This window comes from Crocuta crocuta, unplaced genomic scaffold, assembly GCF_008692635.1.
Source record: "Crocuta crocuta isolate KB4526 unplaced genomic scaffold, BGI_CrCroc_1.0 scaffold273, whole genome shotgun sequence".
Classification (NCBI taxonomy): Eukaryota; Metazoa; Chordata; class Mammalia; order Carnivora; family Hyaenidae; genus Crocuta; species Crocuta crocuta.
The window spans coordinates 756,039-773,587 of record NW_027529425.1 but is presented as its reverse complement, the minus strand read 5'-3'; the positions used below and the strand labels follow the sequence as shown (position 1 = coordinate 773,587).

The window sequence follows — 17,549 nt, the reverse complement described above, 5'->3', positions numbered from 1 at the left end:
AGGGTCAGAGAGAGAGGGAGACACAGGCTCTGAGCTGGCAGTCAGCACAGAGCCCGACGCGGGGCTCGAACCCACAAACCGCGAGATCATGACCTAAGCGAAAGTCGGATGCTTAACCGACTAAGCCACCCAGGCGCCCCTGGGGAGATCTACTTTTAAGTATTTTGGGGTGCGTGGGTGGCTCAGTTGGTTAAGTGTCAGAATTCGGCTCAGGTCATGATCTCACAGTCCTTGGGTTCGAGCCCTACATTAGCTCTGTGCTGACAGCTCAGAGCCTGGAGCCTGCTTCAGATTCTGTGTGTCTCTCTCTCTGTCCCTCCCCCGCTCACTGTCTGTCTGTCTCTCAAAATAAAAAATAAAAACATAAAAAAAAATTTTCAAATGAATGCTTACTCCTGGCACTACTCCATCTGTTATTTTGAGGTTATTTTAGCCTTTCATGCTAGTGCCTTTATTTGGGAAACTAGATGGCGTGCTTCTTTCCTGGCTGTTTTTGAGTTCTCCTGAACTTGGGAGCTCCAGAAGTGTGCAGGGCAGCGTGAGGGACTGCATGGTGCTGATTTGTGTCCACCCTGTCAGGACACCTGTTGACATCTAGGATGCTTCAGAATTGGGGTGCAGTGAAGGGGAGTCCCAAGTACTGGCATCCCTAGAATTCCGAACTAATTAGCAGCTGATAATTATTGAATTTTTCGTAAAAGTTTACGTATTGAGATTCTAGTCCTAGGATCCCGTTTTATATTTTTAAAATTGGTAGAATTAAATAAGAAATAAATTATCAGAATTGGTCACAAAAATCAGTGAAGGAGAGCAGTCACAGAAATGTATGTTTTTAATGTGTGTTTATTAAATGTGTGAAAGTATGTGGAAACCAATTTGACAATAAACTATTTGTAAAAAAAAAAAAAAAAAAAAACCCAAAAAATAAATAAATGTGTGAAAGTAAATACTTAAGTAACATACTAGGGGCACCTGGTATAGAAGTAATAATACCCCTTATAGAAAATTTAAAAAATGAAAAAAAGAATTTAAAAAATTGAATTCATTTATAAAGCAGTAATATTACTGTTTGTGTTTTATCCTTTTTCCTTTGTTATGATTATGGGGATATATGTGAGACTTGATACTTGGAGTGATATCAGGCCAGAGATGGGCATGCATGTTAGCCATCAGCATACTCAAGTTTTTATTTTCATTTTCATTTTTTAATACTGCAGTTTTTAAATGCCTTAGGTTTAGATTATCTTTGACTCCTCTGTTTACTCATCTTCTGTAAGCTATTTGTACATACTTTTGATGGTCTTTACCCTTGTTACCATTATCGTGTCATGTAACAAAAACCTGCATAAATTTTTATCTGTTTGGCTCTTCGCTGAGACCGCTGGTTTCCTGCTCTCAGTTGTCCAAACCCAGAATGGGACATCTATGTGACACGACAGATGCTGCTTAAAGTTTGGAAACATGCTCAGGAAAGCCAGTCACAAGCATGTAAAGGTTAATTCATGCAGGTTTCTTTCAGAGTATACTTCATGAATGCCAGTAATTATATAGTCTGATTCTGTTGTCTCTTTACTCCTCTACTTTCCATCTCCCCCACAGACTTGAAAGCTCTGTGGGGGTGCGAGGGCATCTGTCTTACTCGTCACGCAGTCCCAGCTCTAAGCCCATGGCAGGTATTCAACATGGCAGTCAATGTTGAGTGAATGGACTTCAATTTTTGGGCAAGTGAGGGAAAAAGAAGTAATTATATTTATTTACCACAGACGTTTTTGGTGTTCTAATGTATCAACTGACAGATATTTAGAATATTTCACAGTTAAAAGAAAAATACTTTAAGCGTTTTTTGGGTATCATATGCTATGATTTAATTTTTTCCCTTTTCTTCTCAACAATACATATGTCATCAAAATAAATACCTGTATAAGAAGATAGGTTACATTTAGTCTAATTTGGCATTCACTTTTCTTTTTTTTTTTTAAGTAGGCTCTATGCTCAACATGGGGCCCAAACTCATGACCCTGAGATCAAGAGTCACATTCTCCACTGGCTGAGTCAGCCAGGCACCCCTGACTAACAGATTTTTAATGTTGAAGCTCAGAGTCTTAGATTTAGACAGGCTGCATTTGCCCTTTAGGTATCCTGTTGAAATCTCAGGAGTTGTAAGATTCTGAAACAGTTTTTGGAGCAAAGTTAATTTAAATTTAATTTTAGGGGTGCCTGGTTGGCTCAGTTAGTTGAGCATCCCACTGTTGATCTCAGCTGAGCTAACACATTATCCCAGTGTTGTAGGATCAAGCCCCACATTGGGATCCATGCTGAGCATGGAGCCTGCTTGAGATTCTCTTTCTCCTTCTGCCCTCTCCCCCACTCGTGCGCACTCTCTCAAATAAAAAAAAAACTTTTAAATTTCAAAATTAAAATAAAAAAATGATAAGTTTAATTTGAAAATATTTTGTAGTATGTTTTATTAGAGTGGAGACTGTAAAATTGAAGTAGGATATTCCAAGCTGACTTCTGAATGATTTTGGACAGTAATTTTTATGATAGTTTTATGGTGGCCATAATTTCCACAGTTTGTTGTGCTGACAGCATCCTTTTTTTCTTCTTGTAATTTATGGTAACCATATTTTCTCAGGTTTAACGTGTAGCCCTAAAGAACCAGAAACCCAAAGGAACCAATATTCCTGCTCCACATAGTCCCATCTGTAGTGAGGCTGTTTCTGGAATCTTCGTGATGACCAAGGTTTTGGGCATGGCTACAGTTCGGGGCCCTCGGCCTCCACGGGAGAGAGGGCCTGCGGTAGTTAAAGATGAGGAAGAGGAAGGGAAGTGCCTTCCTAGCCTGGAAGTGTTCCGCCAGCGCTTCCGGCAGTTTGGGTACCATGACACACCTGGCCCCCGGGAGGCCCTGAGCCAGCTCCGGGTGCTCTGCTGTGAGTGGCTGAGGCCTGAGATCCACACCAAGGAGCAGATCCTGGAGCTGCTGGTGCTGGAGCAGTTCCTGACCATCCTGCCCCAGGAGCTCCAGGCCTGGGTGCAGGAGCATTGCCCGGAGAGCGCTGAAGAGGCTGTCACTCTCCTAGAAGATCTGGAGCAAGAACTGGATGAGCCAGGGCAGCAGGTAGGCTGGGGAGACCTTTTCCACTATGAGATTAAGAGCATAGCATTCGGGGTAGGCTGGGTTTTTCCATCCAATGCGAGTAGCTGAATGGAAGTTTCTGCTGACTTAGATCATGTTTCCTCCTATATTTCTTCTACCATTCAGTGTTGATCTTTAGCCATGGGAATTGAATGAGATGGATGAGTTTCTTTTTTTCTTTTCCTAAAGGTTGTACATTAGCTCTCCTGGTGTTTTCTTTCATCTACAGTTGACCCTTGAACAACACAGAGGTTAGGGGGTGTCAGCCCCTCCTCCCCAGCACACGTGCATTTGAAAATCCCAATATAACTTTGGATTCCCCCAACACTTCTAAATAGCCTACTGTTGACCAGAAGCCTTACCAATAACATAAATAGTCAATTAACACTTACTTTGTTTAGGGGTGCCTGGGTAGCTCAGTCGGTTAAGCATCCAACTTTGGCTCAGGTCATGATCTCATGGTTTGTGGGTTCGAGCCCTGTGTCAGGCTCTGTGCTGACAGCCAGCTCAGAGCCTAGAGCCTGCTTCAGATTCTGTATATCCCTCTCTTTCTGACCCTCTCCTGCCCACACTGTCTCTGTCTCTGTCTCTCTCTCTCTCTCTCTCAGAAATAAAACATTTAAAAATATTAGAAAATGCTGAGGGAAGAATGTTAACACCTACAAATATGATTGTAAAGTGGATTTTTGCTCAAAACCACTTTGTTATATATGTTATATACTATATTCTTGCAATAAAGTAAGCTAGAGAAAGAAAAACCTTAGGAAAATCATAAGGAAGAGAAAACACATTTACTGTATTTTATGTCTCAAAAAAGAGATGTGTGTTTAAGTGGACCCGGTTAGTTCAGACCCATTGTAGTTCTGACGTGAGCTGTGCGCAAACCCCATCATTCTTTGTTGTGTCTAGGTCTCGCCACCTCCGAATGAACAGAAACAGATGTGGGAGAAGAGGTCCTCTTCAGGAACAGCAAAGTTCCCAAGCAGCCCGCAGCCCCAGTCTGTGGAGACCAGTCACAGATGCGAAGCATGGGAGCCCTTATACATCCAGGAGACTGGGGAAGAGCAGGATTTCACTCCAGAGCTGAGAAAGAGTCAAGGTCAGGATGGTCTGTCATGCCACCTGCTTGGTGCCCCAGTTCTTTGAGGTGGAAGAAACAATAATTCGTGGTTGTGAGGCAGTGCTCTAGACTGACTTCCTGGTCTGACTGTGGGGGCAGGATGAGTGCCTGAATGCCTTTCCTCCCTAGGTGCATCTCAGCCAGATTCCTAGCGTGGGAACATGACATACTCTTCTCTTGAAAGGATTGGTTGAAGTGAGTTTAAAAAAGGGACTGTTCGGGGTGCCTGGGTGGCTCAGTCTGTCCCACTCTTGATTTCAGCTCAGGTCATAATCTCTTGATTCGTGGGATCAGGCCCCACGTTGGACTCTGCATTGGCAGCAAGGAGCCTGCTTGGGATTCTCCCTCTCTGCCTCTCCCCTAATAGCGCCTTCTCTTTCTCTCTGTCTCTCTCAAAATAAACATTGTAAAAATTAAAAAAAGGGGACTCTTCACAGAGGTGTGACAGGTTGAATAAAACAGTAAGAGATGATGCTTGTTTATTTGTTAATATTGTTAATAAATGAGTGAACTTGTTAAAATCAGCATTCGATTATGCAGAAATGGCCCTTGTAAATTCTTTTCAGCTTCTGCTTCATAAGCCTATTTAAAATTTTTCACCTAGACACACCTGGCTTACTCGGTTAAGCATCCAACTCTTGATTTCAGCTCAGGTCATGGTCTCAACACTTCATTGAGATCGAGCCCTGCAGTAGGCTCTGTGCTAACGGCATGAAGCCTGCTTGGGATTGTCTCCCCCTCTCTCTGCCTGTCTCTCAAAATAAGTAAATAAACTTAAAAACATATTTTTAGCTTACTTACTAAATTACTTATTTCCCACACATAGTACATGGCAACTTAAGGGAAAGTCTGTACAGGTAGCGAAGTGATTATTCATCACAGAGAGTGAAAGGGACTTTTTATTAATTGCTACTGTGGTCCCCAGCAGACAGGAAGTAGGGGGTGAGCATGGAAGCAGTCAGGTAGAAGGAAATAGATGGTTGAATGAAGAGAGAAAGAGCCAGGGGCCAGGGAAGGGGCAGAGAGGAAAGTACCTTGTTGATTGAGGCTTCTGTACTCACAGAAGGCTGACAGTTCTCGGAGGGAGGCTATGGTTCAGTGTGGACTTCTTTTTAGTTCCCTTTTCCATGTATATGGATGGGTTAGGTGGATTTGTGTCATTGCCTAGTGCAGTGCTCTGAAGAAGATATATTGCTTCCATCTGATTTTGGCAGTATTAACTTTAGAACTAAAAGATTTATAAGACATAGCTACTGTAGGTTATGTGATGAGAATCAAACTCTCATGGGAGGTTAGCACTTTCATTTAAATGAATAATGATCTGGGACTAGAATGATCATACAGGGACCGAATGTCCTCTTTTGTTGCTTTTATATTCCACTTCTTTGAGAATGTGAGTTTGCCACTAGCCTAGTCTCCCTTATTATCCTTTTTATTTTCCTTAATCAACTTTAACCATTCAGCAATATTTCTTAACATGTTTCTTTCTGGGGCGCCTGGGTGGCTTAGTCGGTTAAGTGTCCGACTTTTGCTTAGGTCATGATCTCGCGGTTCGTGGGTTCGGGCCCCGCGTCAGGCTCTGTGCTGACTGCCAGCTCAGAGCCTGGAGCCTGTTTCAGTCTGTGACTCCCTCTCTCTCTGACCCTCCCCTGCTCACACTGTCTCTCTCTCTCTCTCCTAGAAATAAATAAAACATTTAAAAAAAAAAACAAAAAAACAAAAAAAAACCCATGTTTCTTTCTGCCTGGGCATCACCATCTCCTTTGCTGCTATCCCAGTATGCCTGGTTTTGCCTTACTGCCCTCTTTATGTGAAGATCTTCTCCTGGCAGAGAAGGCTGTGTATTCGTCATATCCTAATAGCTGCTGGCTGGGGGGCTTGTGTGAAAGCCTAGTACTGTAAACTGGATCTGATGGTGACTTGTGTATCAATGTGATATTGTGACTTCTCACAGAGCGATACTTGGTTACCCTTTAGAGCCCATTCACATTGTCTGACGTTTCAATTTCTCCTTTAACGGTTGCTTCTCAGAACATAGCACAACTGACATATTCTTGTTCTACTTACTGTTTTCAGATCATAAATCGAACACCCAGAATGAGGAATCAACAGACAAGCAGAAAAGTTCTGAAGAGTCTCAAGAATTCAAAAGGGATATTATTCCCGTGATTATTGCCAGTAAATGTGAGTCCAGGTTAGAAAGGCAGTGGGTAAACCTTGAAAAGGAAAGAGGAACAAAAACTCCCCTCCTAGACAAAGGTTCTAAGAAAGGCAGAGAATTGATTCCCACTAAACCTGCCCCAGGAGAGAGGCGTTACATTTGTGCCGAATGTGGAAAGGCCTTTAGTAATAGCTCAAATCTTACTAAACATCGGAGAACACACACTGGGGAGAAACCATATGTGTGCACCAAATGTGGGAAAGCTTTCAGTCACAGTTCAAACCTCACCCTTCATTACAGAACACACTTGGTGGACCGGCCCTATGACTGTAAGTGTGGGAAAGCCTTTGGTCAGAGCTCAGACCTCCTTAAACATCAGCGAATGCACACTGAAGAGGCACCATATCAGTGTAAAGATTGTGGGAAAGCTTTTAGTGGTAAAGGCAGCCTCATTCGACACTACCGGATACACACTGGGGAGAAACCTTATCAGTGTAATGAATGCGGGAAGAGCTTTAGTCAGCACGCGGGTCTTAGTTCACATCAGAGGCTCCACACTGGAGAGAAGCCATATAAATGTAAGGAGTGTGGGAAAGCTTTCAACCACAGCTCAAATTTTAATAAACATCATAGAATCCATACGGGGGAGAAACCCTATTGGTGTAATCATTGTGGAAAAACCTTCTGTAGTAAGTCCAATCTTTCCAAACATCAGAGGGTCCACACTGGAGAGGGAGAAGTGCTTTAACTTGTGAGTCTGCTCTCTGGGTAGTTTTTGTTTTTTTCAAGCTTTAGCACTTGGATGCTAGGGAGAAGCCCAGTAATTGCGATATAAACTCTAGTGGTAGATTTTGTTTCACTCAGTGTCAAGGGTGTCTGAGGAATATGTGCCCAAGTGGTGGTGCAGTGGGAAGGAGGTCCTGGAGGGCGTCAGAGTACCTACTCCCCATTGGCCAGCTCGCTGGGACGGGGTCCCCTCACCACACTTTGGGTCCCCTGAACCAGGCCGACATTGCCTTTTGTATAGTTAAACTGAGTATATCCAGTATAATTAAGGAAGAAACACTGAAACTGTTTAACTGTTTTAACATATATTCAAGAAGTATGATTTGTAAAGAATTGTGCCACCCTGAACACAATTCAATCTGATTCAGAATAAACGTATTAACATCTTGTAATGCCTCAGGACTGTTCAAGTAAATGGTATGTTGATTATTGGACACTATTCTACAGAGAGGAAATATAGAATTCCTGCCTGGTTGTGGCTTTTGGAAAATTTGGATTTGAGGTCATGAGAACTTTTAGTGCTTATGAAGGTGTGTATATCGGGAAATTGGGGTAGAGCATCTAGAGTACCTGCATCTTGGGCTATGTTGCACTTAATTTTTTTCTGCACACCAGACACATTTTTTCCATCATTGGAAACATTCATCAGCCTTGTGTGGATTTTGGTTGTGTATATATATTCTGCCTTGCCAAAGTCTGAAAATCTGACTCAAAACTTCCTTCTAAACTCCACAAGTCAATAATATACAACAGGATTCCTTTAAGTCCATCCTGTCTGTCCCCTGACTGTCATCAGGTGAGATCTTTGCACCTTCTCCACAGACGAAGAAGGTACTCGTTACAGAAAAAGGGAAGGGAGATGCGTCTGTTGAGGCTGGAAGATTCTGGAGAATTTGGTGTTTGAGGTACTCAGACACACCTACCCAGATGTCCCATGCATCAGGATCTGAATCTTTCCCAATCAGGGCCCAGAATTGTGGCATAAATGACTTGGCAAGGCTTTACATTTAGCTATCTTTGCAGTAAACCTCGTGCCTGGATTTCAGGCCAGTCTGCTCTTGCTGCAGAAGATGGGGATCGCTCATCCCTCCCATGAGTGACTTTGGCTTCCACAACATGCCCTGAAGTGATAGTTTGCCAAACTAAGCCTTTAGTTTTCTTTCTTCAAAGCTTCACAGAGAAACTCTGCAGTCCTAATAATTGCCGCTATCCCAGTAATGTTCAAGTTCTAGGACTATTCCAGAAGCTAATGTTTCCCCTTCTACCTGTACCTCATCTCTTGCTATAACTGGTAAGAATCTTGGTAATTGCCATGTATAGTATGCCAGGGGTTATCACCACTGCACTCATCCCCAGGCTCCTCTTACTAACCCTGTAAGTGACCTGTTCCAGAATCCCATCCTGAGGGCTCAGTTTCTAGGGCCACTTCCAGTACTGACTCGTAACAGTTTGGATTTCCCTAAAACAGTCTGATAACAAGGGCTTGAGGGCCTAGAGTTTATTTAGTGAGGTGACTCAAGGAAGCCAGGTGTGAGGGAGCAAGAAGAGAAGGGAGAGAAAAGCCAATAATGGGTGCACTGTTGTGCTAGTGGCTTCTGTAAGGAAGTAGTGCTCAAATCTGCTGGGTACCTTCACAGAACAACATAACAAATGGGAGAAACTGGTATATGTGGGCACTGCTCCAGTCTCAGTGCCCACCTGTGGTTAAGTGGAGTGCCAGCTTGGCTCCAGGAGAGTGATTGAGGAGTCCTGGTAGGCCAGAAAAAACACTGCCCCCAGGGGACTTTGAGGCTCTCAGGGTCTGAAGATGCTTGTGAGCATGCCCTCCCCCCAACCCCGCCATCACACAGATAAACTTACAGGACTTAGGTTTGGATTCTCAATAAACAATATTTGGGGCATACTTCTACTAAAAAGTTTATTCACTGTGTATCTGAATTCACATTTCCCTGAGCATCCTGCATCTTATCTGGCAATCCTACCCCTGGCATTTGTGGGCAGCAGTCCTTCCGCCCCTTTGTCTCCCCAAACACTGTGATCTGATGAGTTGAGGGGACTTAGTTACACCAATAGAATGTATATTTGCTGATGAGGTGAGAGCTTTGTGCATCCTAGGAAACACATGACTTATCCATTCTTCTAGAATAACCTCTAAGGGCTAGCCTGGAAATCAAGACAGCATCTCTTACCTTGCAGTCCACCTCCAGAATTCTCTTGGTAGAGATTGTCCACTACTAGGAGAGAGAAGCGTCTGATCTATTTTGAGATGGGAAATAACACAGTGGTGTCCACATTTCTATGTAAATGGCTTAATTTCACCCCATGTAGTCTATCTACAGTGACTTAAAATACAGTTCAAGTATATGATACAAAGGGACACCTGGGTGGCTCAGGTGGTTAAACTTTGGCTCAGGTCATGATCTCACTGTCTGAGTTCAAGTCCCATGTCAGGCTCTGCTGACAGCTTAGTGCCTGAGCTTTAGATTCTGTGTCTTCCTCTCTCTGCCCTTCCCCTGTTCACACTGTCTCTCTCAATATTTAAAAAATTAGTAAAGTATATGATACAAAAACATTCTAGATGAATAAGCCATTTTTGACTATTAGTGCATTTCTGATATCAGCCAATATATCTTAAGGTTTTGATCATTTTTTTTCAAATTTTTAATGTTTATTTTCTTTTTGAGAGAGAGAGAGAGGCAGAGAGAGAGAGAGAGACACAGAATCCCAATCAGACTCCAGGCTCTGAGCTGTCAGCACAGAGCCTGATATGGGACTCGAAACCACAGACCGTGAGATCATGACCTGAGCTGAAGTCAATCACTTAAACAACTGAGCCACCCAGGTGCCCCTTTTTTTCAATTTTTTAAGTTGTAAAATACACAATAAAATTTACCATGTTATAATACCTTAAATATAAAACTTATTAAAGATATATATAAGCTTTATACGAAGCTAATAGAAAATGTTTCTCATTTTAATTTTTAAATGTGTGATGGTGAATATGTGCTTATCTTTATTGCCCAATTGCATTTCTTTTTGTGAAATGCCTCTTTTATTCTTTTTGTTTCTATTGAGTTGTTCATCTTTGTCGCCTTGATTTATGAAAGCTCTTTATATATTAAAAACCTTAGGATCTTTTCTGTCATATGTGTTAGAATATTTCTCAAAATGTTTTTGAAAGAGAGCAAGTCCAAGCAGGGAAGGGGCAGAGAGAAAGGGAGAGAGAGAATCACAGTCGTGCTCCACACCTAGCACAGAGCCTGACACAGGACTTGATCCCATGACCATGAGTCAGAAGCTCAATCGACTGAACTACCCCTGTGCCCCTCAAATTTTTTATATGTACTTTTAAAAGTATTTTCCCGATACTTTATTTTTAATGGCATTTATTTAAATAATATCTTTCCCTCATGAAAACTGTTAAAAATTTCAGTGAAGAAATAAAAGACACCTCATTCCTGTCAGATGGCTAAAATAAGAAACACAAGAAAGAACAAATGTTGGCAAAGATTTGGAGAAAAGGAGTCAATCATGCAGTTGTGGAGATGCCAACTGGTGCAGCCACTGTGGAAAACCATATAGAGTATGGAGGTCTCTCAAAAAAATACAAATAGAACTACCTTACAATCTCATAATTCCACTACTGGGTGTTTACCCAAAGAATACAGAAACACTAATTTGAAAAGATGTGCACTCCTATGTTTATGCATTATTTACAATAGCCAAATTACGGAGGCAACCCAAGTGTCCATTGATAAATGAACAGATAAAGAAGATATGGTATGTATTATATATAATGGATACACACACACACACACACACACACACACATATGGAATTCCATGCATAGTGGAATATTAGCCATAAAATGAAATCTTGCCATTTGCAATGATATGGATGGACCTACAGCATATAATACTAAGTGAAATAAACCAGCCAGAGAAAGACAAATAGCATATGATTTCACTCATGTGATGTAAGAAACAAAGAAAAAAGACAAAAAACCCCAGACTCTTTGGAGAACAAACTTACCAGAGGGGAGGTGGGTGTGGGATGGGTGAAATAGGTGAAATAGGTGAAAGGGACTAAGTAATTTATCTTGATGAGAACTGAGTGAATGTATAGAATTGTTGAATCACACGGTGCGCCTGAAACTAATATAACACTGTGTGTTAACTATACTGAAATTATTTTTTTTATATTTATTTTTGAGAGAGAATGCAGGTGAGTGAGGGAGAGGCAAAGAGAGAATCCCAAGCAGTCTCCACCTCTGGGATTAATCTTTTAAAAAAGGAGGGCAACAATAAAGACAGTGATGGAAAAACGACTAAAAGATTTTAAACTTTATTCAGTAATTGTATAATTTGCGCAGATACTGTATTGTTATTTTGAGAAATATTTACTTGTTAGAAAAAATAAGCCATTACATTTATTTAGTTTGACATGAAAGGGTTGCCTGGTTGGCTCAGTTGGTAGAGCATGCAACTCCTGGTGGTGAGTTCAAGCCCCATGTTGGGAGTAGAGTTTACTTTTTAAAATTTTCTTAAGGAAATGAAAATGGCTGGGGGTGCCTGGATGACTCAATCAGTTAAGGGTCCAACTCTTGATTTTGTCTCAGGTCATGATCTCATAATGGGATTGAACCTACCAGGCTCTGCGCCTGCTTGAGCCTGTCTTTGCCCTCTCTGCCCCTCCCCTGCTCAAATGGGTGTGTGTGCACAAATAAACAAATAAACGTTTTTTTAAAATGAAGACGGTATTTCAACAGAAGGTAAAGGAGTATAGTTGTGGAATTAAGAATTTAAGTAAAACTGGATTGGCAGTATGAATGAATATTAACTTTTTTTTACAATAAGAAAAATTAATACCTATCTTTTAAAATTTCTGTTCATGAGCAACTACCCAGAAATCATGGGAACCCCAAGATGCATATTTTTCTTTCCCCCACTACACGGCATCAGTGTTCCTCGGAGAAATAGCTAAATTTACATACAGAAGAATGTGAGCCTGCCAATTTTGTTGTACTAAAAGACTCAGATTTAATGAGGTTATATTGAAATGACTCATGGACCGACCAACCTAAAATGAGTTCACACTGGCTAAAATAATGACAATTTGAGCAACAAAGAGAATATTGGCTGAGGTTGACTGTCATATATTTAGTCTAAAAAGCCAGAGTCTATGATGATTAACAAAAATAAAAAAGTTGCTATCAAGTATTCTAAAAGAATGGCCATGTGTAGCAACATGGATGGACCTTGAGGGTGTTATGCTGAGTGAAATAAGTTAGGCAGAGAAGGACAAATACCATATGTTTGCACGTATAGGAGGATTAGGAGGAATTTAACGGATGACCATGGGGGAGAAGAAGGGAGGAAATAGTGGGGGAGAGGGAGAGAGGCAAACCATGAAAGACTCTTGAATGCTGAGAACAAACAGGACTGACAGATGTGGGGGGGAGGGGGGAGATGGGCATGGAGGAGGGCACTTGGGATGAGCACTGGGTGTTATGTGGAAACCAACTTGACAATAAACTATTTGTAAAATAAATAAATAAATAAATAAATAAATAAATAAATAAATAAATAAAATTAGAAGGGAAAAAAAAAACACAATCGGGGCTCCTGCCTGGCTCAGTCAAGTAGAGCACGGGACCCTTGATCTCAGGGTCACGAGTTCAAGCCCTAAGGTTGGGCTGGGCGTTGAGCTTACTTAAAAAAAAAAAGTAACCAATGAATAAAATAGCTAGAGACATTGTTATAAATAGTGTTGGATGCCACCAAGAAAAAGAAATAAAAGTCTGCACTATAGAAGAAAAACTAGTACCCACTCAGAATGTTGAAGACCAAGCGAGAAGTAAAGGTGTTTATTACAAGGATGTGGCTTCTTCATATTGATGAAAAAACTGGAAACAACTTAGATGTCTATCAACGGGGGAACTGATAGATATATATTCACATGATGACTATTATATAGCAGTTAAGCTGAATCAATATATTCCTATGCATCAACATGGAAAGTGTTTTTTAAAAAAATGTTAAATTAGAAGAATGAAAAATAACACGTGTGGTGTTTTCTCACAAAACAGGCATATAGTTTGTGGATAAAGGTGTGTGTATATATATGTACAGATATACAAAAGGAACCGGAACTATACACATCAATGCGGTGACTTTGGGGAGAGGTTAAAGGGATGGGACTTCACCTGAATCTTCCCATATTGATTTTTATATTAATAATATTGGGGGGGAGGGGGTGCCTGGGTGGCTCAGTCAGCTAAGTGTCCGACTTTGGCTCAGGTCATGGTCTCGCAGTTTGTGAGTTCAAGCCCCATGTTGGGCTCTGTGCTGACAGCTCAGAGCCGAGCCTGCTTTGGGTTCTGTGTCTCCCTCTCTCTGCCCCTCCTCCGCTTACATCCTGTCTCTGTCTTTCTCTCAAAAAATGAATAAGCATTAAAATAAAAAAAAATAAAAGAATGGCCATTGGAGGGGTACCTGGGGGTCTCAGTGGGTTAAGTGTCCAACTTTGGCTCAGGTCATGATCTCAAGGCTTATGAGCTCGAGCCCCATGTTGGGCTCTATGCTGACAGCCTGGAGCCTGCTTTGGATTCTTTGTGTCCCTCTCTCTCTGCCCCTGCCCAACTCACATTCTGTCTCTCTTTCTCTCAAATGAACATTTAAAAAATAATAATAAATAATAAAAGAATGGCCATTGGAGTCTCAGAATGAGAAGTAATTCTATTGATTCTTGTTATTTAAACACATTGGTATTATGGACTATTTTACAGTATTGATGAGGACAGAAATTAATAATTTAAAATAAGTGGTGAGGAAGTATTTTGTGACTCAAAGGAAATAACAGCAAAAAAGACTAAGTTTTTATCTTAAGTTAGACAAAGCCATGCAAAGTATGCAAATACAAATTTAAGGCTCCTTAAAAACTTTATGGTTTTACTAACATGAAAGAATGGAAGATCCCATAAATTAGAAGGGGGAAGAAGTGTACGTACTTATCCCCTAGGGTGGGAGCTGCAGAATTCCATTAGCACAGAGAAGAATTTGAACACATGTATGACTTGAATTCAGGGAAGTGAGCTAAATGTCACTCTCCTTGACTTCAACAAGTACAGTTTCAGTGGAGATAGGGTTGCCAGATTAAATGCAACATGACCTGTTAAATTTGAGTTTCAGGTGAGCAACAAATAAATATTAATATAATAATAATGTCTCATACAATATCTGGGGCATAGTTTATACATATTTGAGGACATATTGGAGGAAAACAAAGAATCCCATAAATATTTACTTCCTTATTTGTTAGGTATTGCACAGTTATTACCGAACACCTGCTAAGTGTCAGGCAGTGTTCTAGGTTCTGGAGGATTACCATGTTAAATAAGATAGTCAAGTGTCCCTGCTCTCAGATCCCCTGGGGAGGGCTGTAGGAGAGGGAATACTGATGATGAGAAGTAGACATATACACGAATAATTCCAGCCACTAATAGTGGAATATTTTTAAATAGATTAGAAAATTTTATTTTCAAGTGTTTTCTGAGTGCATATTTGAGAGACTTTATGGGGGACAGTTATTTTGTTATTGTTGATTGAAAACAAAGAGCAAGTGCACAAGCCCCAAGTATATACCCCATATATAGTGAGATAAAGTCTTTTGTATATATTCATCCCTCTGATTTCAGATGCAAAAGTTGACTGAAACAAAAAAAAATGTTAAATTGTATTCAAATTTCACAAAACTAAAGTATAGAAATTTAAAGTTTTTTAGTCTTTGGTATAGATCTAATCACCAATTTCTAGGAAATGTAAGAGCCTGGGGCACCTGGGTGTCTCAGTTGCTCACATAGATGAGATGAGTGGTAAAAGGAATATAGTTATAGCAGTGTCGATTTTACATGGCAAAATCACACTGTGATTTACAACAGAAATGGTTTTGTCCTCCTCTCCTTTTACTGGAGGGAAGTTATGGGAAATAGATTTAAGAATTCTCTATTCAAATGGTTTAAAAAGGCATAGGGCAGAAAGCCTCCTTAACAGGACCAAAGCATCTAAGTGTAGCTAACCACCAAGCAGAGAGCCTCCTTAACAGGAAGAAAGCGCCTGAGGACAGCTTATGATATATAGGCCATAATGGAATCTTGAGTACTTGAGTATCTTGAGTAATCTCAGGATAGCATGCTCCATTTATCTTAGAGCTTAGAAAAGTCAGATAGCCAGATGCAGTACCTGCAGGAAATGGCTGTCTCTGCAGCGCTGAGAGGTTGTTATGTTTCGACCCTAATCTCTAACAATGCATGTCCCTGAGATCCTTATTCTCTCACACACGAGTTAAGGATTACTGTTTTATTGTTTCTTTCTGCATGTCTGTCATCTTTGTAAGCTTTCAAGATCCTAATAAATATGGAGAAAGCACCCTTACTCAGGGCCCTCATCTCCACATAGACATTAGCCTCTCTTGTATTTAATTCTGTGTCTGCTCTCTTGCTGGACAAGAGAACTCCAGACTCATAGTCTGCAACAGGATATAATAGGAAACCACGTGAATCACAAAGGATTTGTTCACCTAATCCTTATTCACAGCAGTATTTCAAGTGAATCCTTTTGTTTGGTACCCCAGAAGGTTTGACTCTCCAGAGCAATACATCCCTGTAAGATTTGAGAGTAAGAAGCCTAGCTGTCTTCCACCAGGAGGGAAGATGACCATGAAGGAGGGCACCCTGGCCATAGGGATGTTTTCCAAGGGAGCAATTTTAAAGATGTACAGATAGAAAATATAAGACTCTGGAAATTGATTCTCTCAAAACTAGCTGTCTACATACTCTAAGGATATTTGTGTTCTCCATCCCCCATCCCTACCTGCCAGGTTGCTTATATCATTGTCTGAAGACTGCTATAGTCTGTCTGACACAAGACCCCAATGAGGCCACCATTGCATGCCCTCCCTTCTATTGACTTTTGATAAGGCTTATTTTTTACTCCATTTTTTCCCCTCTTTGTTTTAGATAAAAGCTTTACAGAAGTTTATATACTTTCTTTCCCATCTTGGTGGACTGCTTTGAACATCCCTTAGGTGATTTCATGGCACTATAGAGATCATGGACTCAGAAGAATAATCTGAGTATGGCTTTTGAGAACTAGCTGAGAATTACCCAAGTGACTGGGCTCTTGGGCAAATGCCCACTGTAAATTACAAATTAACTTCTGAGCCCCCGAGTAATAGAGCTGATTGCACTGAAGGTGCTGGGAGTCTAAGAGCTGTTCCCTTTGGATTGGCATTAGGAGACCTTTTACAGAACAATCCCATTTTGAAGAGACTCCCTCTATTTCCGTACTTCCCTGTTCTCCTTGCCACTGCCTCCTTCCTTATCTCTGAACTTCTTGTCCTTGAGGTTAGGAGTGGAAGAAAAAGGAATGGTGGAGTGATTTAAAAACAAACAAACCCCAAGTTGTGTATGTGTGTGTGTGTGTGTGTGTGTGTGTTGTTTTGTTTTGGTGGTTGGTGGGGGATGGGTATTGAGTTTACTGAATGGCTTGGATATGCCAAGTATTTGCTCAAATTCTCACTGTGGTCTAGAAGGACTGGGGATGGGTCAGCACCCACCCTTCTCAGGCCACCCACAAGTTATATCAGTTACTTGTGCATTGTTCTGTCCGGCCTCCAGGCCTTTGCCCTGGCTGTTCCCTCTATTGCACCCCCCTTCCCCTCCAGGGCCTGCCACACTTCTGGAAAGTCTCCTTTTCCTAGCACTTATCATGTTTTCCTGGAACTGGTTATTTAAATTACGGCCCTTAGACTGCAAGTCAGGAGAGTAAGGTCTGTTGCAATCGCAGAGCTGACCATGGGCACCATAAATACTGGATGCAGTGGAAACTGGGATCAAACGGGAGGCAGGGCTATAAGGGGAGCCTGGAGGGCCCTCGTTACTCAGGATATCACAAGGTCTGTTTACGTAAGGATTTGGTTCTGACACTTACGGGGATCCTCCTGTGAGGGCATAAAAGTGAGTGAACCAGGAAGCCTTTCCCTCACTCCCTCAAGCATTTCACACATTCGGCACCTGCAGGGGTTTTTGCCTGTTTGTTTTCTTCGGATGACTTTCCTGACTTTTCTCTCCCACCATTTGTGCAGGTTTTGTCTTTACGATAACTCCCTTACGGGCTGCAATGTCTTCTTCAGATTTTAGGGGGCATTTTTGCATGAAACAAGCACAAAACTTGGTTTTTGAAGCATAAACTTGATTTATTTGGAAATTCCAAATAAAGGTGATTTTTTTTTCTATTGATGAATCTTTCAAAAGTCTTCCTTTTTGCAGCGGGCCGGCTCGAGAC

At 41.3% G+C, this 17,549-nt stretch overlaps 1 protein-coding gene across 1 annotated transcript in view; it reads left to right on the top strand.

Annotated features, from left to right (window-relative positions):
• LOC144227222 (uncharacterized) overlaps positions 1–17,549 on the top strand; it is a 71,195-nt gene that overhangs the window by 40,791 nt on the left and 12,855 nt on the right. The window contains 3 exon segments of the mRNA XM_077758825.1: positions 2,641–3,121; positions 4,049–4,238; positions 6,336–7,171. Of these exon segments, the coding sequence (XP_077614951.1) occupies positions 2,641–3,121; positions 4,049–4,238; positions 6,336–7,171 (1,507 nt within the window).